The 27,196-nt window shown below is 44.2% G+C and overlaps 1 protein-coding gene across 1 annotated transcript; it reads right to left on the bottom strand.

The window, feature by feature from the left end:
- Positions 1–5,243: 5,243 nt before the first annotated feature.
- On the bottom strand, positions 5,244–16,353 carry LOC118082833 (sulfotransferase 6B1-like). The gene is made up of 7 exons (XM_035110665.1): positions 16,152–16,353; positions 12,220–12,356; positions 11,671–11,760; positions 10,955–11,081; positions 7,647–7,741; positions 6,446–6,602; positions 5,244–5,423 (listed from the first exon to the last, which is right to left on the bottom strand). Exons 1-7 carry the CDS (start codon positions 16,351–16,353, stop codon positions 5,293–5,295), a joined length of 939 nt encoding a protein of 312 aa, XP_034966556.1. The 3' UTR covers positions 5,244–5,292.
- Positions 16,354–27,196: the final 10,843 nt, after the last annotated feature.

Here is a 27,196-nt window from a genome sequence, read left to right as displayed (position 1 = left end):
AACAAAACCCTGGGCGTTCCCTGTCCGACTGCTTGTCTCTGTGCCTGATATGCCTTTTCACCACCTGTAAATGAAAAAAATAACTGTTATTCCAAAGATAATGGGGGTAGGGCAAATACTATAAATTATGTTAATCCCATTGTTTACTCTTGTGTTCATTGGGGTTTTATCTTCTTTCAGAAATAGTCATGTCTGGTGGTTTTGCGTCAGACAGCATGAGAGATGGGAACTTTTTTCTATTTGCCCCCACTCCAAACCCATGGTCCTGATCTGACCCTCCTGCACCTGCAGTTTCTATGGATGCCACTGAAGTGAATGGGAATGTATTTTCTCATGCAAATTGCAGGCGCAAAGGAGCTGATCCGGATCTGTACTGTAGCAAGGGCAAAGAGAGAAATCTCCCTACCACCGTCCCCAAGCCAGGGCCCCAAGACAAATGAGGACCCCTAAGCTGGCTATTTGGGAGAGAGAAATCATTCACTGCAAGTGATGCCATTAAGAACATGTGCAGCTTGGCCGTCAGTCTCCAGTGGCAGAGTCCAGTCCTGCAAAGGTGCTCTGGAATTCCATCCACTCAGACAAGGGAGCCTCTAGAAATAAAGACACTGAAGCCATAAATCACATTTCTATTAAACGGTTATATCCAGTGCTATTTTTCTAGAAGAAAAAGGTGCCAGATCTCACCATGAGCACCTCCCTTGTTCTCTTATAATGGCAATGACTCCCACATGAGAGGTGCCAGGACTGAGTTCCAGCTGAAAAAAGCCCAGGTTAAATTGTAATTTGGGGAGTTGAAATCGTGCAGCTTGGTTTCCTTGTCTTCAATTTGTCATTTATTATCTTACTTATGGTATTTATATATTGTTCTTTCCCCTAAAGGAGCCTAAGACACGATGTAATAAAAATAGCACGATTTACAACCGAGAACAAGCACGGCTAGATTCAAAACAGGTTTGTCTCCTAAAAGTGCAGGTAAACAAATGTCAAGGAACGGCTAGATGAGGAAGAGGGGTGGGAGCCGCCCACCCAAGAGCCCTCCAGGGAGGACACAAAAGACAATGACTTAGATCCCAGATGCTGGTGGTGGAACACTAAAGATCAGTCTGCAGAAGAGCAGTGGCATCACAAGTGGGGAGCGGTGCACTCCTGGTGGCACATCTCCGGGGGTGGCAAGGTGGCTCCCTGCCATGTAGAGGATCCTCCGTTCGTGGCTGCCCCTCCCAGCCTCCCTCCCTCCCCGGCTCGCCGTAAGCAGCTCCTGCTTTGCCACTTTACAGCGAGTCAGGGAGGGGTGGTCAGGAGCCATAGCTCCCCCTCCCTCCCCGGTTTGCTGTAAAGCGGCAAAGTGGGAGCCGCTTACGGTAAGCTGGGGGCCCCCTCCCAGAGGTTGCAATTTGTGCAATTTTTTTTATATAAAAAGAAAACCACATCAAACAACCCTGTATTTACTGCACAGTATTGACATCTAGTTCACCTCTCAATGAGCTTTCGTTTGAGAGTCTGGATCATTTAATTTGTTTGCCATGCCTAGAATGACCAAATCAAACATGTTTGATCTTTGCACTTGTTGCATCACTGTTTGGAAGATTAATGGGTCTGTGAGCATATAATAAATGATTAAATGGCTCTTCAGAAGAGGAAAGTACACATTATGGGCCAATGCCTATAATAAAACCTTGACAACGGATTCTATATCAAAATGAAAGTGCAGTCATAGGTCTTTATATACCCCTATGTTCTAAGAGATAAGGCCACCATAGTTTCTCTTGCCCGTTCCTGCCCCCAGTTCTGTCATCAATCAAGTCTCCAACTTTGTGCAATTGACCAGGACTCCAGGTATGCCATACAGCACAGGGGTACCATGGAGGAGTGGAATAAAGTAAGACCCAGGTAGGGATGCTCGAATCTGTCAGTTTCCATTTCTTTCCGTTTCCCATTTTTCCAATCTTCACTTCGTCATTTCAATACATAAAAATTATTACCTTATTTAATTCCTCTTAAAAATTAACCAGCAGTTTTGTGTGCATCTTTCCAAACATTCACATTTTTGTATGCGCTTTTGACTTGGTGCACATTTTTGCAAGCAATCCCCCTAGTATAATGCATTTCCATTTGATATTTTAACCAATCTCTTCATGTTTATGCACATTTTCCCCCAACAGACAGCTTTGCGTTTTGGCTACATGTTTTGGGGAAACTGAATTTTTTATAGGTTAAACCATAAAAGTAAGGTGGATCCTAAAAACATACACCTCAAGGGTCAAAAGCCAGGGTCAAGAGTTGCATCTGCAGCGTTGTCTGAAAGCTGTCTAATGAAAATGCCAGGCACATGCCTGGAGAGATTTTCATCAAGGGCACCTCAACATTCCTTGTGAGTTTCATGTAAACCAGAAGATGGCCTAGCAGCAGAAACATTTTAAAATGTTTCAAGTGTAAAGTGCCTGGCACGAAAACAAAACCAAAGCCTTGGTCCTATTTGACCGACATTTTGATGTCCTGCCCTTAATCCCTGCAGATTTCATACAGTTATGTTCAGAACTGTAAACACTATAGACTCCCTGGGGCTTTGCTGGAGCCATAGCCAGGTGATCTTGTGCCCCCAGCAGAACCATCCAGATCGAGCCCCCCAGCCCCTAGCCATGGACAAATTAGTTCTTCTTTTTGCCTCTCCTCCAACCTCCCCTCTCTATTTAAAACCCTTTTTTATGAGGCAATAATCAATATTTTTATTTACAGATGATATAAGGAAAAAAAACTTCTCCTTTTCCCTTATGGGGTACCCAAGAGCCCATATAGAGTCCTTTTGTAGGTTCTCTATCGGTAGGAGAAAATAACAGAGACCAACCAGAGAATATTGAGAAGCAAAGCAGCTAGTAAGCTTGATCTTTATTAACTGTTGCAACAGGGTGCTCCCCCACATGCAGGAGAAAGGAGGAGGACCCAGAACAAAGGTGTGCCTGCCCTTATATAGACATATATAATATTTGAGTTCAATTTGTTCAGGACCTAATCTGTGGGGTTTCAGACATGTGGTTTATATATACAGTTATGAACATTTAAATTTTTATATATATGACCTTAAAATTCTTATAACATAGACATATTTATGGACATATTTTAAGCCAATTCGGGGGGCAGCTCGCCTGGACCCCTGGTGGGGGCCTTCCTCACCACCCCCTAGCTATGGCCCTGGCCCATTCAAATCACTGGAAAACACAAGCAAATCTTCATTCATGAAATGAAATGACCTTACAAAGCAGGAATGAAATGAAACAACATATGCTCACAAAGTAACAAAAGACAGTTCACACATTACACTTAAAAGGGTACACCTCACATGTACAAGTGTTTGTGTGAAAGAGTCCACACTTCTTGACTTGTAAAGCAGTGGCAAAAGTCCATGGGGTCCCAGGCACACATATAGAGCCTGTGGCCCTTTGGAGAATAGAAGACACAATAGAGACTGTTGTGCTTTAAGAAATATGGTTTATTCAACTATTTATACCTTCAGCCTGCATTCCTCTGCAGCGCCACAAATCCAACTCAGTGGTGTAACATTGGGAAATGTTGATCACTTCTCCTACCTAGGCAGTTACCTTTCCACAAGGGCCAACATTGATGCCAAAATCCAGCATCAGCTGAGCTCTGCGAGTGCAACTTTCTCCCGATTGAAGTGCAGAGTTCGAGGACCGGGACATTTTCAGGGAAAGCAAAATGCTTGTTTACAAAGCTATTGTACTACCAACCTTACTATATGCTTGTGAGACATGGACCACTTATAAACACCATCTCCAACTCCTCAAAAGATTCCATCAACGGTGTCTCCGAAAATTTTTACACATCACTTGGGAAGACAGGCGAACTAATATCAGTGTACTGTACTGGAAGAAGCTAAGATCACCAGTGTTGAAGCAATGATTCTTCAACATCAACTTCATTGGAATGGTCATGTTGTGCAGATGCCTGATGATCATCTTCCAAAGCAACTACAGTGGTACCTCTACTTACGAATAACTCTACTTACGAATGGAGCTCCGCCCACCATCTTGGATGCGGTTTAGATAGGATTTTTTCTACTTACAAATTTTTAGATAGGGTTGCTTCGACTTACGAATTTTTTCTCCCAATGCATTCCTATGGGATTCCACTTACAATTTTTTTCTACTTACAAATGTGCGTTCGGAACGCATTAAATTTGTAAGTAGAGGTACCACTGTACTCTATTCCGAACTTAAAAATGGAAAGTGTAATGCTGATGGTCAACAAGAGGTTTAAAGACTGTCTCAAGGCAAATCTTTAAAAATGTAGTATAAACACTGACAACTGGGAAACACTGGCCTGAGAGCGCTCCAGTTGGAGAACAGCCTTTACCAAAGGTGTCATGGGCTTTGAAGAAACTCGATCTCAGGATGCAAGGGAGAAACGTGCTAAGAGGAAGGCACGCTTGGCAAATCCACACTGTGATCAACTCCCGCCTGGAAACCAATGTCCCCACTGTGGAAGGACGTGCGGATCCAGAATTGGCCTCCACAGTCACTTAGGGACCCATTGTTAAAACCGTGTTTATGGAAGACAATCTTACTCAGCTATGAGTGATCGCCAAAGAAGAAAGAAGAAGAAGCATGGAGAGAGTCCAGATCTTACAGCATAGTCATTCCAAGAGGCAGCAGCATAAGCTGCCTGCAGCCAGCACCCTCCAAAGATGGATCTCAGCCCTTTCATCCTCCTCCTTTCTCCCAGCAACCCTTGAGCAAAAACTCTCTCTTCCTGTCCCCTCAAACAAACCCCATCAACTTGGTAACAGCTCACTCCCCAGGCTAAAGGATTCCTCTCCACAATGGTCCATCAACACCTTTTTGTCATGTTAGCAGGTTTGTTTGCTTAAGCCAGCCCAGGAATTCCTTTGTAGCTTGCATTGTCCATTCATATCAGAAATAACCAAAAACCCTAGCATTTATTAACTTCCAAGGTTTACCTGAAATCTATAAAAATATGTTCACAAAGTAACAAAAGACAGTTCACACATCACACTGAAAAAGGTACAGCCTCACATGTACAAATGATTGTGTGAAAGAGTGCACAGTTCTTGATTTGTATAGCTGAACTATTGTGTACACAGGTAAAAAGACTGGACACTGTTGAATGCAACTTGCAAATGCCTCTATACAAATAGATGGGGGTTGCACATCTCTACTAGATACAGACATAACATTTTGAGCTTTGGCACTCCCCTCATTATGCTCAGTTTAAACAAGGTTAGCTCTAGGATTGAGGGAGTCCTGGGTCAAGACTTCAAGCCTTGCAATACACCTCATATTTTAACTTTCCTCCCAATTCTGTTCCACCCAAGCGTTCTTCAAATGTTGCATCCATTTTTTGGTTGTGCTCTTCACTGAAATGATTCTTCCAGTCACTAACGCCACCTGAACAGAGTAGATTTCATTAATAATAATATCCTCAAGCAATACGTTTGGATCAATTGACAATTTCTCCTGCAATTCCAGATTTAGTGTGCTCTAATAAAATTTTCCCCTATCTACTAGTGTGCTATTGCTGCTATTGCTTTCGAAAACCAAATCCACTCACTGTTGTGTCTTCCTCAAAGAAATGGAAGACAAGACTGGGCAATACTCTGAACCAAAAAGAACATATTCTGAGAAAGCCCAAATGGGGCTAGAGGCTAATGATCTAATCTGAGCCCTCATCTGCACTGTTCATTGAATGCAATATCATACCACTTTAAACAGGCATGGCTCCCCTCGAATAATTCTTGCAACTGTAGTTTGTTAAGGCTCATGAAAGTTGTTGGGAGACCCCTACTCCCCTCACAGAGCTTCTAATCCCAGAGTTTCCTGAAGAGAGGGGTTGAACATTAAACTACTCTGAGACCAGTAGCTCTGTGAGGAGAACAGGCTCTCCTAACAACTTCCAGTGCCCTTTACAAACCACAGCTCCCGTAATTCTTTGGGGAAGCCATGGCAGTGTAAAGTGGTATAATACTGGCTTTAATATGTATTGCAGATGGAGCCTCAATAAATGACTACCACTTCTAATATCACAATGAGGCCACCAAGCCATTCTGTTGCTTAGATCAGGAGAGGTGCTCTTAGGGATGTTTCCAGAGTCTACACTTTCTTAGATTCGCATATGAAACTCATCAACCAACCTTTCATCACCAACTTGCCTTCAACAGAAGGGAAATGTTGTGGTCCCCAAAATTCTTCTTCAGCTTGGATTTTAAGCTGAGTTGGAGAACTCCTCCCTCTTACCCACCCTCTTTCTCGTCAAACTGCCACAGCAGTTCCAGCGTTGACAGGGAGAAAGGCCTCCTCTCCCTGACCCATCTATTTCCCTCCTGCTCTGCCTTTGACTGAAATGCAGCTATATCAACAATCCAGCTATTTTTAAACTCTAGCAGAACATTAACATGGTCTTTGAAGTTTACCTTTGCGGAAAAGAATATCACCAAATGCGCCATGGGTTTTTCCAGCGTTTTCCTTCATAGCTTTGAAACTGCTTCTGTCCACAACCCCTTGAATCTTGTCATCAGTTAGCTGCAAGTCAAAGAATTCACTTATCCGTTTCACTCCCAAAGGTCTATTCTGAAGCAAGGAAAGAAAAATATGCAACGTTTAGTATTAATTGTTTCTGGAGGAATTGTCAAAAATGCCATCATTGCTGAAAGTGTTACTTTGAAAAGAGCAGAATGAGTGGGATCTACAATGTACAGGCATGGCGGGTACAATTCTGCGGTTTCTTGGAAGGCTTTGCCAGGAACCATAGGATGTAGGAACTACCAAGGCACTTTGTGGAAGGAGGGATAGAAGGAAAAAAGGGCCAATAGCTCAACAGCAGAGAATCTGTCCCAAGTTCAATCCTGGGAATCACCAGATAAGGCTGAGAAATGCTCCTTGGCTGAACCCTGGACCGGCACTGTCAGCATTTTTAGGGTGGGGTGACTGGTGTGGTCACACTGGGTGCCACACTGCAGGGGGCACCACAACAACGGGGTAGAATGATTGGATTTTTAAAAGTGCTGCAAAATGAAGCGTGAGAAGCGGGGGCACCAAATTTTAGTATTACGCAGGCCGCCACTGGAATTTGAGAGCCCAAAGTCTACCACTGAACAATCATCCGACACAATATAAGGCAGCTTGCTGTGATTCTAAGGCCTTTACTAGTCATTCGATCACATATCACTCAAAGACTTTATGCTAGACACATCTCTATAAAGAAAGACGCACACATTTTGATGTAATACAAGTGTTTCGACTGGTTCGTGTACAGTGGAACCTTGGGTTACATACCGTCCTCTTTATGTACACTTCGGGTAACGAGCTCCGCTAACCCGGAAGTAGATGCTTCTGGTAGTGAACTTTGCCCCGGGATGCGAGCGGAAGTCGTGTGGCGGCGTCGCAGCACCAGTGGGAGGCCCCATTAGTGAAAGCGCGCCTCATGTTAAGAACGGTTTCAGGTTAAGAACGGACCTCCAGAACGGATTAAGTTCATAACCAGAGGTACCACTGTATTCCAGTTGAGCCGACCATTAGGCATTGTTGTCTTGACTATTTATAGCCGCATGGCCAGGATTCAGCAATGCCCTTTGCCAAAAGTGCAGGGCATTCTCCACACAGCAAAGCACTTACCTCCTTCAGCTCCTCATATGTGATTGCCATGACATTTGCGTCATCAGCATGCTTATTCCATTCAAAAACAAAGTCAAAATAAGAGCCCCAGACCACTGCAAGGAAAGACAGAAATACAAGGCTGGTTAGTTGAGGATCAAAACATTCCTTTGCATTCTGAATATAATGAGGCTTGCTTATCAGGTGTAGATGTTATATTATTAAAGGTAAGGGACCCCTGACAGTTAAGTCCAGTCGTGAACAACTCTGGGGTTGTGGCGCTCATCTTGGTTTACTGCCCGGGGGAGCCGATGTTTGTCCGCAGACAGCTTTTCTGGGTCATGTGGCCAGCATGACTAAGCTACTTCTGGCAAAACCAGAGCAGCACACGGAAACAGGGCCGCCCCTATGGCCAGGCTGGGGGGCGCAGGGCGCCAGGGGGGTGCCGCGCTGCGCCCGCCAGACAGCCACGCTCAGAAACGGGGCAGGGGGGCGCCGGAGGGATCGTCGCACCACGGCGCCAGATATGCTTAAGACGGCCCTGCACGGAAACGCTGTTTACCTTCCTGCCGGAGCAGTATCTATTTATCTACTTGCACTTTGACGTGCTTTCGAACTGCTAGGTGGGCAGGACCTGGGACTGAACAACGGGAGCTCACTCTGTTGCGGGGATTTGAACCACCAACCTTCCGATCGGCAAGCCCTAGGCTCAATGGTTTAGACCACAGCACCACCCACGTCCCGTATTAGGCACAGCAAATCAATCCTTTCTTCATAGCGCCATACACAGGGGAATGTGGCCCCTTTTGCCATCTGCGGTGTTGCCATGCTACCCTGCCCCTGCGCCACCCTGGGAAGCCAAAAAAGCACTGCCCCCAACAGTGGCAGAGAAGACACTGGTTTCTGGTGAGCTCTTATGAAATCTCACATGAAATCAGCGCCACTTCTCCAGAGGCACTGTGGTGCGTGGGGTACCTGCAGGGGTGCCACCTCTTTGGCTTCTGTTTCACCCTGTCTCATGGGGGGGGTGTCAGCCCTGTCCATACACCTTTTTTCTTCTATTTACCCCTACCCAGAGACAGCATGCAATGTGCAACTGTGGGCAAACTAGGTTTTCCCCTAGATGCTCCTTAATATATGTGGAGAATCTGCAGGCCTGGCATTTCCTAACCAAAGGCGCAGCGAGAGAGATGCCTCTTACCCTGGTGTGGAAGAAGGAGCATCGTTTAGATCAGCCTGTATATCTGGCCCTCAGTACCCTTCAAACACCACACTTTTTCTGTATTTTAGAATTTCTGTTTTGTTGGAAGCCGCCCAGAATGGCTGGGGGAACCCAGCCAGATGGGCGGGGTATAAATATTAAATTATTATTATTATTATTATTATTATTATTATTATTATTATTATTATTATTATTTTCCGCAGCCACACATCATTCTCCTCAAGCTATACCCCCCTCTTTGGTCCTGCTTCACACCCTCTTTGAATTGTCATTGTCTGACTGGAATATGTTCCACCAGCTCTGCCCACACATTTTGCTTGTCTGGATAGAGAACAAAGGGGTGTGTTTGTGTAGCGATCAGTTTACTGTACAAAGGTAGAATTTACATTTCTCGCTCTGGCCTCTGGCCTCTCCAAACACTGGCTTGTGACCCACTAGCCAGATAAAAAAGATTCCCAGCCTCTGCTTTTTGAACATCTGGAATTAAAGACGACTGGTGGCTGTAATGGGCATGGGGGTCTAACGAAGTATGAATCCTATCCCTGTTTCTTTCCTTTAAAAAAAATACTGTAACATAATGAGCATGACTAATAACCCAAAGGTGCAGTAGCAGCGTATTACATACCCTCCAACATTTCTCCGATGAAAATGGGGACGTCCCATTCCATAATGATAATTTTACTATTTATACCCCACACATCTTACTGGGTTGCCCCAGCCACTCCGGGTGGCTTTCAACATATATAAAAACATAATAGAACATTAAACATTTTTTTAAAGCTTCCCTATACAGGATTGCCTTCAGATGACTCATGGGTCAGATAATTCCATACCCTTCAACATTTCTCCAATGAAAATAGGGACATCCTAAGGAAAAGTGTGGTGCTGTGGTCTAAACCACAGAGCCTAGGCCTTGTCGATCAGAAGGTCGGCGGTTCGAATCCCCGCTATGGGGTGAGCTCCCGTTGCTCAGTCCCAGCTCCTGTCAACCTAGCAGTTCAAAAGCATGTCAAAGTGCAAGTCCGGCGGGAAGGTAAACAGCGTTTCCGTGTGCTGCTCTGGTTCACCAGAAGCGGCTCTGTCATGCTGGCCACATGACCTGGAAGTTGTACACCGGCAGCCTCGGCCAATAAAGCAAGATGAGCGCCGCAACCCCAGAGTCGTCCGCGACTGGACCTAATGGTCAGGGGTACCTTTACCTTTACCCTTAAGGAAAAGTGGGACATTCTGGGATAAAATCAGAAACCAGGACAGCTTCTCTAAATCAGAGATGTCCGTGGAAAATAGAGACACTTGGAGAGTCTGATATTGATAGAAAATGTGTCCGTGGGAAATGGGGGGTGGGGAGGGATGTTTATTACCTTTATTGGTTTGTGGTTTTTGTTCTTGTTTTTATCATGTATTTTGTTTTTGTTTTTATTGTATTTTCATGTTGTGAACTGCCCTGAAATCTACAGATGATGGGTGATATACAAATTTAATAATCATCATCATCATCATCATATATAATAATTACCATATACAAAGCAAGCAAAAACACAGACAATAAGAGGAAGAAGTAGTAACACACCAATATGAATCAAGGCATCCATATTTCCTGAGGGGGCATTGACGGTGAATGGTGGTCATCTAAGTTCAAAGCGTAAGAAATAAAACCCAACCCAATGACGCAAAAGTGCTCTGGATTTTGTGGGCCAAATTTGGCCTGCCAAGTCTTTCTTTTTCACCTCTGAGGCCATTTTAGTTAAGCCATGCCCTGTTGACTTCAGGGCAGGTAAAGGTGAGGTTTAGCCAAAAGGGGCTCTGTAGGCAAGGCATTTCCCAGTCCCACAACAACCGATTGTGACAACAAATGGCTGAGTAGGTGTCCTGCTCACTTGCCCAACCTGGTCCTGCTCACAACACCCAACAGAGTGTTGTGGTCCAGGTTGTGGACCAGAGTTGTCCCACCAGGCCAATAAGTTCCCTTACCCCTGAACTAAATTGATCAAACTGTGATGTTGATCCGAATTAATGCAGTCATTCTGATGGGCCTACAGTGCTTTTCTTTGCATAGTTATCTGCAGATAGAGCTCAACGCATTCAGTTGGGAAATGAGGGAACATACTTTGTCCATTCATAAAAGCTGTAAAGAAGTCATCCCAGGTATTGTAAGAGGGAAGAGGAGATAACCGATTGATAAAATGGTAAAATGAGGTGGCCACATCTTTTGGATTTCTAATGAGCAGCAGTATCTATAAGTAAAAAACAATATTTATGATGTTTACAAAGCGGATTTTGATAAAAAAAACTGTTGTAATAAAAATATTATTTGTTGCTTATTTGTTGGCATATGCATGCTGCCCCATAACTCTTACAATACATATTGTAGTTTACAATACATAATTAAAATACTAATAATATGAAGGAGACAATGCGAGATGAGCGCGCAACCCGAGTCGGTCACAACTGGACCTAATGGTCAGGGGTCCCTTTACCTTTAATATGAAGGAGAAGTTGGAGACCTAATGTAAATACAAAATAAATAAAGCCATAAATAAAAATCTACATGTTGTCACAGAAACACCTCATAACATGTCATTGAAACTCTAAAATGAGCCACTAAAGAGGTTAGTAAATCTACGGTAGGGTTGTCATATTTCAAAAAGTGACTCTCCAGACAGAAAAAATTGCAAAATCGCAAAGAAATTGGACGTTTCCCTCCGGACATTTTGCCAATTTCCATGCAGACACTGCTTGCTGCTACAGTGTTCCAGATATTTCCTCCACACCATTAAGACTCACCATTAAGATATTTCCTCCACACCATTAAGACTCACGCACCTTGGCTTTGTTCTTGAAGACAGATGCAGGAAGATTTTGAGGAGTGAGGTGGGTAAATATGACTCTTCGAGAGGGTAAATCTGCCATCCTCTTTGGTAAATTGTATGGGGTAGAGAGACAGTAAATAAAGTTTAGCATTTCAAACAGAAAGTCAAACAGAGCTTTGAAAATCAACAATGAAGTGCAACCCTATATCTATGCTCAGGAGTGAGCCCCATTGAGTTCAGGGGTGTGTACAGGATTGCTACCTAAAAGTTGTTGATAGAGAAGATGATCAAGAAAAATAATTTAAGGGCATTTGGGATAGCTTTTCTCAACAGCTGTGTGAAGAAAAGGCTTGAAAATGATAGAGAGTATAGTTGCAAATGGTTCAGCATCTTTCTGGAATTAAAGAACATCTTTCTAGTTTGATATATAAAGTTCATCCCCAGGTACAATGCCATTTTTATCATGTTATACATACAATACAAGCTGTCACTAATAAAAGAGAATTCACTGGAATGAATCAGAGTCCCTTTCCGCAGTCTTAGTAAACACATTTTTATCCACCTGGTACTTCTCTGGATCTCCAACTTCAAGATAGGGAAATTCTTCCAGTTCTTCATTATCCAGGTTACTTGTGTCTTCGTTACTCTTTGCAGATGTTAGCACTAAATCTGTTAGGATCTGACCAACCCAGTTTGTACCTGAAAAGGGGAGAGAGGGAATGTGATGCTTTTACCTCACAGCTATAATTAAACAGTTATCAGTGCTAATGTACCAGGGAACTTTTTCTTTTTATGAAAAGTATATAAATATAATGAATGAATTAATAAAATAATTGTAAAAATGGAAACAGTACGCATATCACACACGCCTTATTACCACCTCTCAAAATAAACTTTTTTTAAATAATATTTTTATTGGTTTTATAATAACAAAAGAAAGAAAAAAGGAAAAAGAAAACATAAAGAAAAAGAAAAAATACATTCTGGATTCTTGTTTCTTAACTCTACGGACTTCCTCACCCTTTTGAGCTCATTTTTTTCTATCTAAATTTTGCAGTTTCCAAATATCTTAATTTAACATCATACCTCATATTTTAAACCTTGATTCTTAATTCTTACATATTTATCTTTACAAAGAATCCTCTTAATTTCTCTCCTATAATATCATAATTCTCTTAACTTTTATACAATTTCAAAACCATTATTCCCTACCCAAAAATATCCATACATCCTTTTCTATATCTTCTTCTTTAATCCTGTCTTTAAACTAATATATCCCCCCTTCCCCTTGGAATCGGTGTCTCCAGAAATTTCAGCTAGCTCCTTAAAACTATCCAGGTTCAGACCGTCTTTATCCACTCAATTAAAATAAATCAATATTCCACCTTTACCCCACTCCTACTCTGTCCCAATCCATCCCTTTCTCAGCCCGCTTCTCCCCCTGCTGCATTCCCAACTTTTTATCTTCAATCTCCTTTTCTTTCTGACTTCAGCCTACATCCTTCCCTCCCCCTCTCACTGGGACGGCAACCTTTCTGATTTTCCCTTTTTGGGGGGACTTTCGAATCAAGTCCAATCCCTGTTCCTCCCCTCCCACCAGTGGAACAGTGATTTTCTTCTCTTCTTCTTCTTCTTCTTCTTCTTCTTCTTCTTCTTCTTCTTCTTCTTCTTCTTCTTCTTCTTCCTCCTCCTCTTCTTCTTCCTCATATTTTCTACAGTTTAAATCTCCTGGTTCAAAATTCAGTTCTCTTGGTTCAGCAATCTTCTCCTCCAAGATTAATGCTTTTCCATTAGAGTTGAGCATTTCCTCTTTCATTTCCATTTTTTTTTCCAGAATCAAGTCCCACTGTATATTTTCTTCCTCTGAATCCAGAACCTTCTCCTCCATCTTGTTGTTGTTCTCCATTTCCATAAGTGTGACAGAGCCGGAAATGGTATTATTGTTCTCTTTGTTTTTTGTTTTCGAAGCTTAAAAAAGGATAAAGTCCCATCCAAACTGGTTCCAACTTCTATTTCTTTGATATTCCTCCTAATGTTCAATTTTAAAATCTATGCTGAGCAATCTTTGAATTCAATACTAGACAGCCTGTCAGCAGCTCACAGTCACTCAATCTCCGATAGGTAGGCACATTCCTTTCTATTGTGACAACATAATGGCGGCTAGCCGGTCCTTCCTTTGACCCGACTCCAATTTCCAGAAGGGTTTCCTCATATCAGAACACAGTCCTTTGCAGAGATCTAAGCACAGTTCAACTCTCCCCCTTACTCTGCTTCAGGGAAAGATTTTAAATCCAATTTGGGGGCAATTCATTACTCCACTGCGTCCTCCAGTACTCAAATGGGAAGACCGACTTCCCTTTTAAGTCTCATCCCATAACCAATTACAGAGTCCAATTCATAAATTTTTTACTTACTCAGTCCAAATCTCTTCTTTTTAAAGGGAAGAATCCACCGCTTACAGGCTGTCGGCTCGGAGCTTCGCTCCGTGGAGGTAGTGATTGTGCTCAAAATGGCTCCCACGACTGCTACTCTGCTGGCTCTCGGGGCTCCAAGGAGCTTACCGGGCAGCAAAGGAATCGCTCCGGGGCACTGCCGAGCAATCTGTGCCCCGGAACGCTCGATCCGGGGTTTTGGGGGGGCGTGTCGCCCCCCGTGGAATTGCCCTCCTCCTCCACGCAGCCAGAAACCTCGGAGCTCGAGGTTTTTGCACCACTCAGTCCGTGCGGCAGACCGGAATTCCTCTCAAAATAAACTTTTATCGTTTTGACAACAGGAAAATACTTTAAAAACAAAAACCCCTGGTGGCATGGATGTATGTGCACTGCAGATGCAGTAGTGGATTTTGTGGTTGTGATTTCCTATGATTATGATCTTTTTTTATTTTTTATTTTAAAAAACTGCCATGCATGTGGCAATATCAGATTAGTATTGTCACACTGAAGGAGTGAGGTTCAGTGGCCCTCTACACATAAAATATCCTCATCTACTATTAGTCCTAATGGAAGAAAGGTAAAGATATATTGCAGGTAGCAGTGTAAGCAGGGGAAGAGCAGGGTGGGGTTTTGGGGGGGGGGGCGACAGGACATTTTAATCCTGAAAATGTTGTTGAGGAAGAAGCTAAAGCACCCCTTACTAGCACTGCAGCCGTTGCCCCCTCCTTCATGGTTACTATTAATTGTTTCCTAATCACAAATCATTTGTCCTGATATAGCTGTGACATTTCCAGAAAAACGTCTACTTCTGCTTCATTGACTATGCAAAAGCCTTTGACTGTGTCGACCACAGCAAACTATGGCAAGTTCTTAAAGAAATGGGAGTGCCTGATCACCTCATCTGTCTCCTGAGAAATCTCTATGTGGGACAAGAAGCTACAGTTAGAACTGGATATGGAACAACTGATTGGTTCAAAATTGGGAAAGGAGTACGACAAGGTTGTATATTGTCTCCCTGCTTATTTAACTTATATGCAGAATTCATCATGCGAAAGGCTGGACTAGATGAATCCCAAGCCGGAATTAAGATTGCCGGAAGAAATATCAACAACCTCAGATATGCAGATGACACAACCTTGATGGCAGAAAGCGAGGAGGAATTAAAGAACCTTTTAATGAGGGTGAAAGAGGAGAGCGCAAAATATGGTCTGAAGCTCAACATCAAAAAAACCAAGATCATGGCCACTGGTCCCATCACCTCCTGGCAAATAGAAGGGGAAGAAATGGAGGCAGTGAGAGATTTTACTTTCTTGGGCTCCTTGATCACTGCAGATGGTGACAGCAGTCACGAAATTAAAAGACGCCTGCTTCTTGGGAGAAAAGCAATGACAAACCTAGACAGCATCTTAAAAAGCAGAGACATCACCTTGCCGACAAAGGTCCGTATAGTTAAAGCTATGGTTTTCCCAGTAGTGATGTATGGAAGTGAGAGTTGGACCATAAAGAAGGCTGATCGCCGAAGAATTGATGCTTTTGAATTATGGTGCTGGAGGAGACTCTTGAGAGTCCCATGGACTGCAAGAAGATCAAACCTATCCATTCTTAAGGAAATCAGCCCTGAGTGCTCCCTGGAAGGACAGATCGTGAAGCTGAGGCTCCAATACTTTGGCCACCTCATGAGAAGAGAAGAATCCTTGGAAAAGACCCTGATGTTGGGAAAGATTGAGGGCACTAGGAGAAGGGGACGACAGAGGACGAGATGGTTGGACAGTGTTCTCGAAGCTACGAACATGAGTTTGACCAAACTGTGGGAGGCAGTGCAAGACAGGAGTGCCTGGCGTGCTCTGGTCCATGGGGTCACGAAGAGTCGGACACGACTAAACGACTAAACAACAACAAAAGCTGTGACATATTTTGGCCCTGATATCTATGGCATATCAGGGACAGGTCCTTGGACATTTCATTTGAACAGCATGAGTTTTTCTCCTCCCACCCCTCTCAAACTACCATTCAGAATTATTCTGAACATGACATATGTTTATAGCAAGCAAATGGTATTTACCAGACTTGGGGTATCCTACTAGGAACACGTCGTCACTCCTTGCTTCAAAGGACTCGAGAGCTTTGAAGGTCTCAAGGCTGCAAACAGTACTTGGATACAAAACCCCCTTGTAAGAAAACACTAGCTCTTCAGGTGCCATCGTTTCACCATCAGCCATTGCCTTATCTATTACGGCGATAAACTTCTTTCTGTGTGTGGTCATTTTCTCCTCTTACTTGCCCACAAGTCACTGCAGAGAGACTGAAACCCAAAGCCTTCCTTTTAGTAAGATCTGTGAGCAGAGAGAATCGGACGAAGAACCCTTGCTCTGTATATAGGGATGTGGCTCTATACAAAGAACTTCCAGTCAGAGTAATCCCATAAACATTGTGTTGGATTAGGCCCAAAAGGGGTTGGGGGGAATTGAAGAACTGAATACCGGTTTTTTTAGCCAAAAGACCTATCTGATTTCAAAATGTCACACTCCACGGTACACTTGCATAATACATAACCCGAAAACAATGCAACTGCACTCTGAAGGGGTATGCCTGTAATTTCACATTCATACAGATGTTCTGTTATTCAGGGACAGCATCAATGAGGGGAGAAAGAAGCATTTATGCCAGGAAAATAGAGAGGCATCATTCTTATGTGTAGGACTTTGCCTTTACCCTATAGAGTGGTGCCTCGCTTAACGAATGCCCTGCTTAACGAAATTTCCGCTTAGCGAAAGGATTTTTCGAGCGGAGGTTGCCTCACTAGACGAATCCGTTTTATGAAAAATTAATCTAGCAAATTGCAGTTTCCCATAGGAATGCATTGAAATTCAATGAATGCGTTCTTATGGGCAAAAAAAAAATTCAAAAAAATTTCAATGCATTCCTATGGGATTCGCTAGACGAATTTTTCGTTATAAGAAAAGACCCGTGGAACGAATTAAATTCGTCTAGCGAGGCACCACTGTATACTGTATTGGGCAGTCAAGGTTGGTCTTCAGGGAACAATATTTGTTCTTTCTAGCAGGATTTTGTCTCAGGACTGCTACTGACTGTGGGTTATGTTTTGTGTGAACAACACCGACTAATCCTCTGTTTTAATTGTGTGATGGAGTTTGTGGTCAGATCCACAGGGCATCCCCACCCCTGAGGAGTTTGTCAGCTGCCCTGTAAGAAGTTGTCCTCTTCTTAAATATAACTGTTTGGAAACCTATTTTGAATCAGGAATTGAAGGCTTCACATTATCTGATGCTCTTCTGCATGCTGTTTCTTCTTCGTTATGGGAGAGTTTCCTAACACAATTATAGCTATAGAAAACAAATAAGCAAAAGAGTGAATACTTTTGGCAGAAAAGAAGACATTTAAAACATCCCAGGAACATTTGAGCCTTGTTACATCATTGTGGTATCAAATTATTTCCTGAGAACTGTGAGAGGGTGGTGTCATGTTTTGCCAAAGTTCTAGAAGCTATGCGGAAAAGAAATGTGATAGTTAATGGACAAGTATTTCAAAAACATCACGGCTTTTTTTTTTTAGTATATGTGCTGCCGAAGCGAGCACCTCATGACTTAGGCTCAAAATCAGCCCTCTTATGAAACAATTTGGGGGCTGTGCACAATTTAAGGATGATAGGCTTTGTCCAAGAAAGGTCCTCCTTTGATTTTTAGTTCACTTGGCCCAGTGAGATGGCACCTGGCATAAACATTTTGTGCCCGCTCCCTGGGGTAGTTTATCAGAAGTGAAACGATAAGCTTCACACAAGATATTTGCCAAAGAACAACTTTTAGGAGCAATTGATTGATCTAATGGATGACTTTACACCACATGTGGTAAGAGAGCAAGAAAACTCCCAATTATTGCCCTGCAGACACAGTGAAACACAACCATTCAAATGTCCATTAAACAAAAGGGTGCCCTTGAGAATCCTGCTATATGGAGTCATGTTTATGGAAAGTGACAGATATATGGAAGAAGAACTCACCCTCATCTTAACATTTGTGATTATATGTAATTGAGCAAGTAATCTCTATGGTATTTGGTACACCTGTAATTGAGGCATTGTAAAACTCAAGGTAAAGCCAAAATGTCATACCTTTTGTGGTTGTTCATAATCACTTGCATCTTTACCTTCGTTTTGGGGGCCAGAGGTCAGCCTTGTCTAACATGTCAGACTGCAACAGATGAACCAGAGGAGCCGAGATCAAACTGAATATGGGAGCTATCAGGAGGGCAGAAAGGAGGGCTCCAGTGGGCCTCACTTGCAGCAAAGCAATTTTGTCCTCCAACCTGTTTTTACCTGAACATGCAAATCAACTCATACATGGTGGAGTCTCCTTTGGAGGTCTTTAAGCAGAGGCTTGATAGGCATATGTCAAGAATGCTTTGATGGTGTTTCCTGCTTGGCAGGGGGTTGGACTGGATGGTCCTTGTGGTCTCTTCTAACTCTATGATTCTATGTCAAAAAGAACTGCCTAAACTGGGGGGGGGGGGACTATTGTTATAAAAAGGTGAAGGGATCATAAGAGGAACAGAGGGAGGAAAAAATAATAACAAAAAATAATATAAAAATACTAATAAACTGTAAATAATTACCGGTATATATATTATCTGTTTATGTGAGATCTTGCTAGAAGCTGCCACCACATGACCCCAGCGGTAGAGGCAGGATTCTGCTGCCTGAGGCACCTGCTTCAGGCCACCTCATGAGGGTGCCGGCCCTGCTTGCCCAAGTGTGTTAAGGGACAATGTTCTAATACGATTAACGCTATAGAAATAAACAAAAAGAGAAATAAACAAAAGAGAAAAGCATTTCTGACACAAAAGCAGCATTTAAAGATCCCATCAACATTTCAGCCTTGTTACACCACCATGGTGTTTAATCCTTTTCTGAGAACTGTGAGAAGGTGGTGTCATGCTTATGAAACCATTACATAACCCCTGCAGAGCTGGAAGGTGATATGTACAGCATGTGCTAAAACACAAAAGAGATGGGCATGGTGTTTGATGTTAGCTCTTTTGCTTTTATGATTTTACCATATGTTTTTATATTGTTATAAACCACTGATATACTTCTATGATACTGTGGTGTGTGTGTGTGTGTGTGTGTGTGTGTGTGTGTGTGTGTGTGTGTGTAGGGACCCAGGTGGCGCTGTGGGTTAAACCACAGAGTCTAGGGCTTGCTGATCAGAAGGTCGGCGGTTTGAATCCCTGCATCGGGGTGAGCTCCCGTTGCTCAGTCCCAGCTCCTGCCCACCTAGCAGTTCGAAAGCACCTCAAAGTGCAAGTAGATAAATAGGGACCGCTCCGGCAGGAAGGTAAATGCCGTTTCCGTGCGCTGCTCTGGTTCGCCAGAAGCAGTTTTGTCATGCTGGCCACATGACCCGGAAGCTGTCTGCGGACAAACGCCGGTTCCCTCGGCCTATGGAGCGAAATGAGTGCCGCAACCCCAGAGTCGGACATGACTGGACCTGATGGTCAGGGGCCCCTTTACCATAGATAGATAGATAGATAGATAGATAGATAGATAGATAGATAGATAGATAGAGATGATAGATAGATAATAAAATACTCAAAGCAAACATAAACCTTCTGGCCTGTTTTTAAAGGAGCACATTCTAGCTCCATCTTGACAGTAGTTTAAAGGCACAATCTTCTGCGTGCTTAAGCAGAATGCAGTCCCACTTCATTAAATAGAAGGGAATTGTGCATAGGATCTGTATTTTAGAATTTCTGTTTTGTTGGAAGCCGCCCAGAGTGGCTGGGGGAACCCGGCCAGATGGGCGGGGTATAAATAATAAATTATTATTATTATTATTATAGGGGTGAACTGACAGGTGGAACATATGTAATAATGCAATGTTGAATGTGTTTGCTACGAAGGTTTTTTTCCAATGAAGACCAATTTATTTGTTCTTTCCTATATGCAGAGAGACCTTGGCCATTTTAAAAGCCCCCATCCAGTGTCATTGTATCACACACTGTTGTTGAATCAGAATTATCCTTGCAGATTTCTCCTACATTACACTAACCATGGTTGCCATCCAAACCAGGTCTACATAGATATAAGTCTCATTGAATTCAGAGAGGTTTCCTGCCAGGTAAGTGTGGCTAGGAATGCAGCCTAAATATGAACATCATAGGGATTGAAGTTATAGAAAATGGCAGACACCCCACTCTGAAAATAATCTCAAAGTGACAACAATGAGCACCATTGTCTATTGCTCAGGTGCTACCACCAACAGGATGGAAAGACCAAAAGCCTCCTCTTCAAAACAATGTTTATTCTTCCCACAATTTTCTTTGACTTCACTCAACCCTGTGGGAGCTGTTTCACATTTTTAAGTTGCTTAAACAAAACTAGTGAGACTGGTTTCTAGACTTTAGACTTACTGTGCATGGAACTCCCTCACAAAGGGCAGATTGTCTTGGATCATAGCAGACTTTCTACTTCCATATCTGTTGGATTTGGTAATATTGTGGTCAGTGTTCCTAAGCAGTTTGACAACATTTACGTCATACATCAGATTCAAGATTAGGTCCAAGGTCACTTCCCTGCTAGTCGGTTCTAGGGTTAAGAGCAGTGCTATTTTTCTAGGAAAATGAGGTGCTGGAGCTCACCATGAACTTTCCCCTTGTTCTCTTGGAATGGCAATGGTATCTACCTGAGAGGTGCCAGAGCTGAGCTCTGGTGAGCTTCGGCTGAAAAAAAGAAGTCCTGGTTAAGAGTAATATAATCCCCCTTCCCCTCTACCCATATGCTGCTCTGGGGAGTCTCCTGACTCCCCAAACCAATTTGGGGGGAGCCCAGGAAGTCTGGGGCAGGCAGGAGAGGGGGAAACCCCATTGCACAAGTGGAAGCCCTAGTGCAGGGTTTCCACTTACGGGGTTCATTGGGTGAATCCTGCCCAACTTGTTTATTATGGTATCTAGGTCTTTGTGTCACATGTTGAATGCACATTTCCCCCATCAACCTGAAGGCAGTTGAAACAACCCAACGTCCTTCACGAAATCTAACACCCTCTAGTTTCATCAATGAAAAGTAAATTTCAAGTGCAAAATTTTAATATTGGGTTGTGAGAATACATATTAAGCATGGTGTGTTGCATGGGTTATTACCCGATCACGTCTTGAACTGACATAGTTAGCCTCCATTCTGCCAAGGAATCCAAGGCACATATTTTCCTCCATGGTCAGAGGTATAATCAGAGAACTCTTTTGATATGGCAAGTCTGCCAGAGACCCCTTTTTTCCTTAAGTGATTGCATTAAGGACTCTAAGTGAAAGGCACATTATGGGTCACATAAAAATTTTACAGCTCTCTATATACCAACAATGTCAGAAATCTTTAGATCAACTCTTTCCCCAAACTCCATAAACCATATTGTTTGATTTTACAAATTATTCATTTTAGGGGGAGGGGAAGGGGAGACATTTAAAACAATGTTCTCTGTTCCAAAAGTCTTAATGTAGGACATCCCCAGTTAGAACTTTGGAAAAACAATAAACCGGTGAACTTTCAGTAATGTGTTAGCTATCTAGCCACATCAAAAGCTCCCTGCTTAGTACTGTGGGGAAAGCCTTCAGCCATGTATTTCTCAACAGATTACAGTGCATTCGCTGACAGGGTCTATCCCGAGTCACAATGCCGCTTTAGAGCTCAGAGGTCAACAGCCAGCATGTTTTTTCACTGCATCAGCTGCAGGAGAAATACCGAGAGCAGAAATACCCTTGTACATCACTTTCATAGACCTGACAAAGGCCTTTGACCTGTTGTTGTTGTTGTTTAGTCATTTAGTCGTGTCCGACTCTTCGTGACCCCATGGACCATAGCACGCCAGGCACTCCTGTCTTGCACTGCCTCCCGCAGTTTGGACAAACTCATGTTCGTAGCTTCAAGAACACTGTCCAACCATCTCGTCCTCTGTCGTCCACTTCTCCTAGTGCCCTCAATCTTTCCCAACATCAGGGTCTTTTCCAAGGATTCTTCTCTTCTCATGAGGTGGCCAAAGTATTGGAGCCTCAGCTTCATGATCTGTCCTTCCAGTGAGCACTCAGAGCTGATTTCCTTCAGAATGGACAGGTTTGATCTTCTTGCAGTCCATGGGACTCTCAAGAGTCTCCTCCAGCACCATAATTCAAAAGCATCAATTCTTCGGCGATCAGCCTACTTTATGGTCCAGCTCTCACTTCCATACATCACTACTGGGAAAACCATAGCTTTAACTATACGGACCTTTGCCGGCAAGGTGATGTCTCTGCTTTTTAAGATGCTGTCTAGGTTTGTCATTGCTTTTCTCCCAAGAAGCAGGTGCATAGCTGCCAAGTTTTCCCTTTTCTCGCGAGGAAGCCTATTCAGCATAAGGGAAAATCCCTCAAAATAAGGGATAACTTGGCAGCTATGAGCAGGCGTCTTTTAAGTTCGTGACTGCTGTCACCATCTGCAGTGATCAAGGAGCCCAAGAAAATAAAATCTCTCACTGCCTCCATTTCTTCCCCTTCTATTTGCCAGGAGGTGATGGGACCAGTGGCCATGATCTTGGTTTTTTTGATGTTGAGCTTCAGATCATATTTTGCGCTCTCCTCTTTCACCCTCATTAAAAGGTTCTTTAATTCCTCCTCACTTTCTGCCATCAAGGTTGTGTCATCTGCATATCTGAGGTTGTTGATATTTCTTCCGGTAATCTTAATTCCGGTTTGGGATTCATCTAGTCCAGCCTTTTGCATGATGAATTCTGCATATAAGTTAAATAAGCAGGGAGACAATATACAACCTTGTCGTACTCCTTTCCCAATTTTGAACCAATCAGTTGTTCCATATCCAGTTCTAACTGTAGCTTCTTGTCCCATATAGAGATTTCTCAGGAGACTGATGAGGTGATCACGCACTCCCATTTCTTTAAGAACTTGCCATAGTTTGCTGTGGTCGACACAGTCAAAGGCTTTTGCATAGTCAATGAAGCAGAAGCAGACGTTTTTTCTGAAACTCTCTAGGAACTGGCAAGCCACTCCAGTATCCCTGCCAAGAAAACTCCATGGACAAAGACAACAGGCCTTTGACCTAGTTAGTCGAAAATGACTCTTCAAACTGCTCAGCAAGATGGGAGCCAAAGTGCAGTTTGTTATCATACCACTGAGTGTCACTCTAAACCAAAGAAAGGTGCTCAGATCACATTTTGAATATGAGCAAGATCATTTGTCCAAAGGTAGATTAAAATGTCTAAAACAAGTGCCAGAGGGATGCTCAGAAGCATGTGCAAACATTCTTTGCCATTAGGATAGGCAACCACATTTTCAGGAGGCCAAGGTATTTTTATACACAGAACTCCTGACTCTTGTACCAATGTATGTTATAGATGAAGAGGGCAAAAAAAAAAAAAAAAACCAAGAGGAAGACTAGAGGTCCGCTCATCACTTTACTTTTGGAGTTGATCTGAGCAGTAGAAATAAATCAATTTATCTTATTCATGAAAAGTTTTTAGGAATTAAGCCACTAGCAAAATGCATCAAAATCTCTGGAAATGTATATAACAATTGTTGTGCAACTTTTACAAACATGCACATGCAGGGGATCATTTTTAAAGTGTGTTGGTTGAATGCCAGTTATATATAACACCATGTCTTTTATAAAGGCAGAACTGCTCTGGGCTCAGAAACTGTCTTCAGGGGGAGGGGGGGAGGAGAAAATGAAGGAACCTTGACAGGACTGTTTATCTGCAGGTGTAATTAGCTGCTATCATGCCGACTTCCTTGGCTCCCTTTAATTTGATTTGCATCTTCTTTTTGTTTTTGCCAGACCTTGAAGCATATAGAAAAATGTTTCATATTGAAAAATGTGGAACAGCAGCTTGCAGTTGATCTGGAACAGAGCTTGGCATAAGGAATGAAAAGTGTTGTCTCAGCTTTTGCTTCTTCTTATGTGCATAACAAAATCCTGTGCGTCTTCTTTTAAAAAAAAAAACAGAATCAGATTGCCACAGCTAGTCTAATATGACATTTTCCCTCCTGTTGTAGGACTCCTCCAGATTTACTGAGCATTCATTATGCATTCATTTAATGGCGGGGAGGGTCTACGACAGTAAGCATTTGTCCTGATTTCCTTGCACTGTGTTTTTGTCTCGCTTCTAATCATTTATTCACCCCACACCTTTCAGCGCGTTTCCCCATCTCTTTAAAAACCACAAGGGATATGTACAGTGCCATTGTTGTGCCAAGGAAACAGAGAGTTTTAATCCACTTTAATTGCACAAACCTACATTTCTGACCCAGGTGGCGCTGTGGGACCCAGGTGGCGCTGTGGTTAAACCACTGAGCCTAGGGCTTGCCGATCAGAAGGTCGGCGGTTCGAATCCCTGTGACGGGGTGAGCTCCTGTTGCTTGGTCCCAGCTCCTGCCAACCTAGCAGTTCGAAAGCACGTCAAAGTGCAAGTAGATAAATAGGAACCGCTACAGCGGGAAGGTAAACGGCGTTTCCGTGTGCTGCTCTGGTTTGCCAGAAGCGGCTTTGTCATGCTGGCCACATGACCTGGAAGCTATACGCCGGCTCCCTCGGCCAATAATGCGAGATGAGCGCGCAACCCCAGAGTCGGTCACGACTGGGCCTAATGGTCAGGGGTCCCTTTACCTTTACATTTCTGATAGGGACATGACTGGCGCTGTGGTCTAAACCACTGAGCCTAGGGCTTGCCAATTGGAAGGTCGGCAGTTTGAATCCCTGTGACGGGGTGAGCTCCCATTGCTCGGTCCCTGCTCCTGCCAACCTAGCAGTTCGAAAGCACCTCAAAATGCAGGGGGTTCTTGATATCTGGGTTATACCTTCAGGGAAGCTGAATACAGATGCCTTAAACTGGTTCTGATATCTCTTTCAGTCAAGGTCATGCTGACTAAAGAAGTAGGGCCTGAAGGAGCCTGGGTTTCACTTTCTCTTTCTATCTCTTTTCCTTCTGGTGTGGTGTTCTGTACATAGTACAGTGGAACCTCGGTTTACGAACACTTCAGCGAGCGAACGCCGCAGACCCGGAAGTGTTTACATCCGGGTTCCACGGCGTCGGAAGCGCAGTAGCAATCTGCACAGCGCACATGTGCGCAAAAGCGCTATACCGGCACTTTGCGCACGTGCAGAAGCGTGCCTTCGGCGAGCAATCGCCTCAGTGAGCGAACGCCTCCATGGAACGGATTGCGGTCGCAAACCGAGGTACTGTACCACTGTATGCTTAGTGTTAAGGTTTAGACTTATTATAAATTATTGTGAGTTTACGTTACGTCTGCTGCAACTGGATTTCTTATGGACAGTGCCAATCCTGAATGTACTGGATTTGTAACCATTATGCTCATTTGCCTTCAGTAGCAGAAAAGTTCTGCTGAATGAAATACAATTGCCACTGGTCTGTTTTTGGGGAATCCTGCAATGAAACGTGTTTAAGTGTTTACTCTGCTAACTATACATTGGAATCTGCTCTGGATCAATATTGAGTGGAATTCCATGACAGGAGGGCACTATGTTCTCGGCTGCCTCAGGGTTACACAGCATTGAGTAAGGTGGGGGAGAGAGAGAGAGAGGGAGGGAGAGAGAGGGAGGGAGAGGGAGAGAGAGGGAGAGAGAGGGAGAAATACAACATCAGAAAAAGAAAGAAAGCAGTTATGTTTCCACTACAATATGCAGATGGATAAGATTATCCTGATTTCCAGCCAGGAAAGGCTTAAATACAAAATGCATATTATCAAGTCATCAGGGTAAACCCAGCATGTGCAACTGTGGCTGAGAAAGAATTATGCAAGGTTTCCACAAGAATCTACTTGCTGACAAGAATTGCTCTGCACTTCAGTTTGTTTTTGCAAAAGCTCCATTATGACAAGATCCTTCAGACATGCATATTTTTGCAAGTGTGTCCATGTCTGCTCTTAATCTTCACTGTTGATACTTACCGTGTTTCTCATATTATAAGTCATGTCTTATATTAATTTTTTCTTCAAAAAAACACGACATGGCTTATTTTTGAGGGATGTCTTATTTTTTAATAAAGTGCACGCGGGCGCTGTTTGCCGGGCTTGTCAAGCCCAGCGAACAGCGCCCGCCGATCTTCGGTGACAGGCGGGGGTGGGCGGAGAGCGGAGAACGATCTCCGCTTCCCCCCCACCCCCGCCTGTCACACAGCACAGGTCGGCGGGCGCTGTTTGCCGGGCTTGTCAAGCCCAGCTAGGAGCGCCCGCCGATCTTCGGTGACAGGCGGGGATGGGGGGAGAGCGGAGAACGATCTCCGCTTCCCCCCACCCCCGCCTGTCACACAGCAAAGGTCGGCGGGCGCTGTTTGCCGGGCTTGTCAAGCCCAGCTAGGAGCGCCCGCCGATCTTCGGTGACAGGCGGGGATGGGGGGAGAGCGGAGAACGATCTCCGCTTCTCCCCCACCCCCGCCTGTCACACAGCACAGGGCCGAAGATCGGCGGGCGCTGTTTGCCGGGCTTGTCAAGCCCAGCAAGGAGCGCCCGCCGATCTTTGGTGACAGGCGGGGGTGGGGGGAGAGCGGAGAACGATCTCCGCTTCTCCCCCACCCCCGCCTGTCACACAGCACAGGGCCGAAGATCGGCGGGCGCTGTTTGCCGGGCTTGTCAAGCCCAGCAAACAGCGCCCGCCGATCTTTGGTGACAGGCGGGGGTGGGGGGAGAGCGGAGCACGATCTCCACTTCCCCCCACCCCGCCCATCATACAGCACAGGGCCGAAGATCGGCGGGCGCTGTTTGCCGGGCTTGTCAAGCCCAGCAAACAGCGCCCGCCGATCTTCGGTGACAGGCGGGGGTGGGCGGAGAGCGGAGAACGATCTCCGCTTCCCCCCCACCCCCGCCTGTCACACAGCACAGGTCGGCGGGCGCTGTTTGCCGGGCTTGTCAAGCCCAGCTAGGAGCGCCCGCCGATCTTCGGTGACAGGCGGGGATGGGGGGAGAGCGGAGAACGATCTCCGCTTCTCCCCCACCCCCGCCTGTCACACAGCACAGGGCCGAAGATCGGCGGGCGCTGTTTGCCGGGCTTGTCAAGCCCAGCAAGGAGCGCCCGCCGATCTTTGGTGACAGGCGGGGGTG

This window comes from Zootoca vivipara, chromosome 3, assembly GCF_963506605.1.
Source record: "Zootoca vivipara chromosome 3, rZooViv1.1, whole genome shotgun sequence".
NCBI classification, from domain to species: domain Eukaryota; kingdom Metazoa; phylum Chordata; class Lepidosauria; order Squamata; family Lacertidae; genus Zootoca; species Zootoca vivipara.
The sequence above is the reverse complement of the archived record's forward strand: the minus strand, read 5'-3'. Positions and strand labels throughout refer to the sequence as shown.

What these genes read in the sequence shown, in the direction of transcription:
- LOC118082833 (XM_035110665.1), bottom strand. Translation starts at nt 16,353, where the DNA reads ATGACCACACACAGAAAGAAGTTTATCGCCGTAATAGATAAGGCAATG. An exon ending in TCTTCAAGAACAAAGCCAAG is followed by an intron (nt 11,082 to 11,670) that starts GTGCGTGAGTCT and finishes TTTTACTTATAG; the next exon opens with ATACTGCTGCTCATTAGAAA. An exon ending in TGATATTCTTTTCCGCAAAG is followed by an intron (nt 5,424 to 6,445) that starts GTAAACTTCAAA and finishes TACTCTGTTCAG; the next exon opens with GTGGCGTTAGTGACTGGAAG.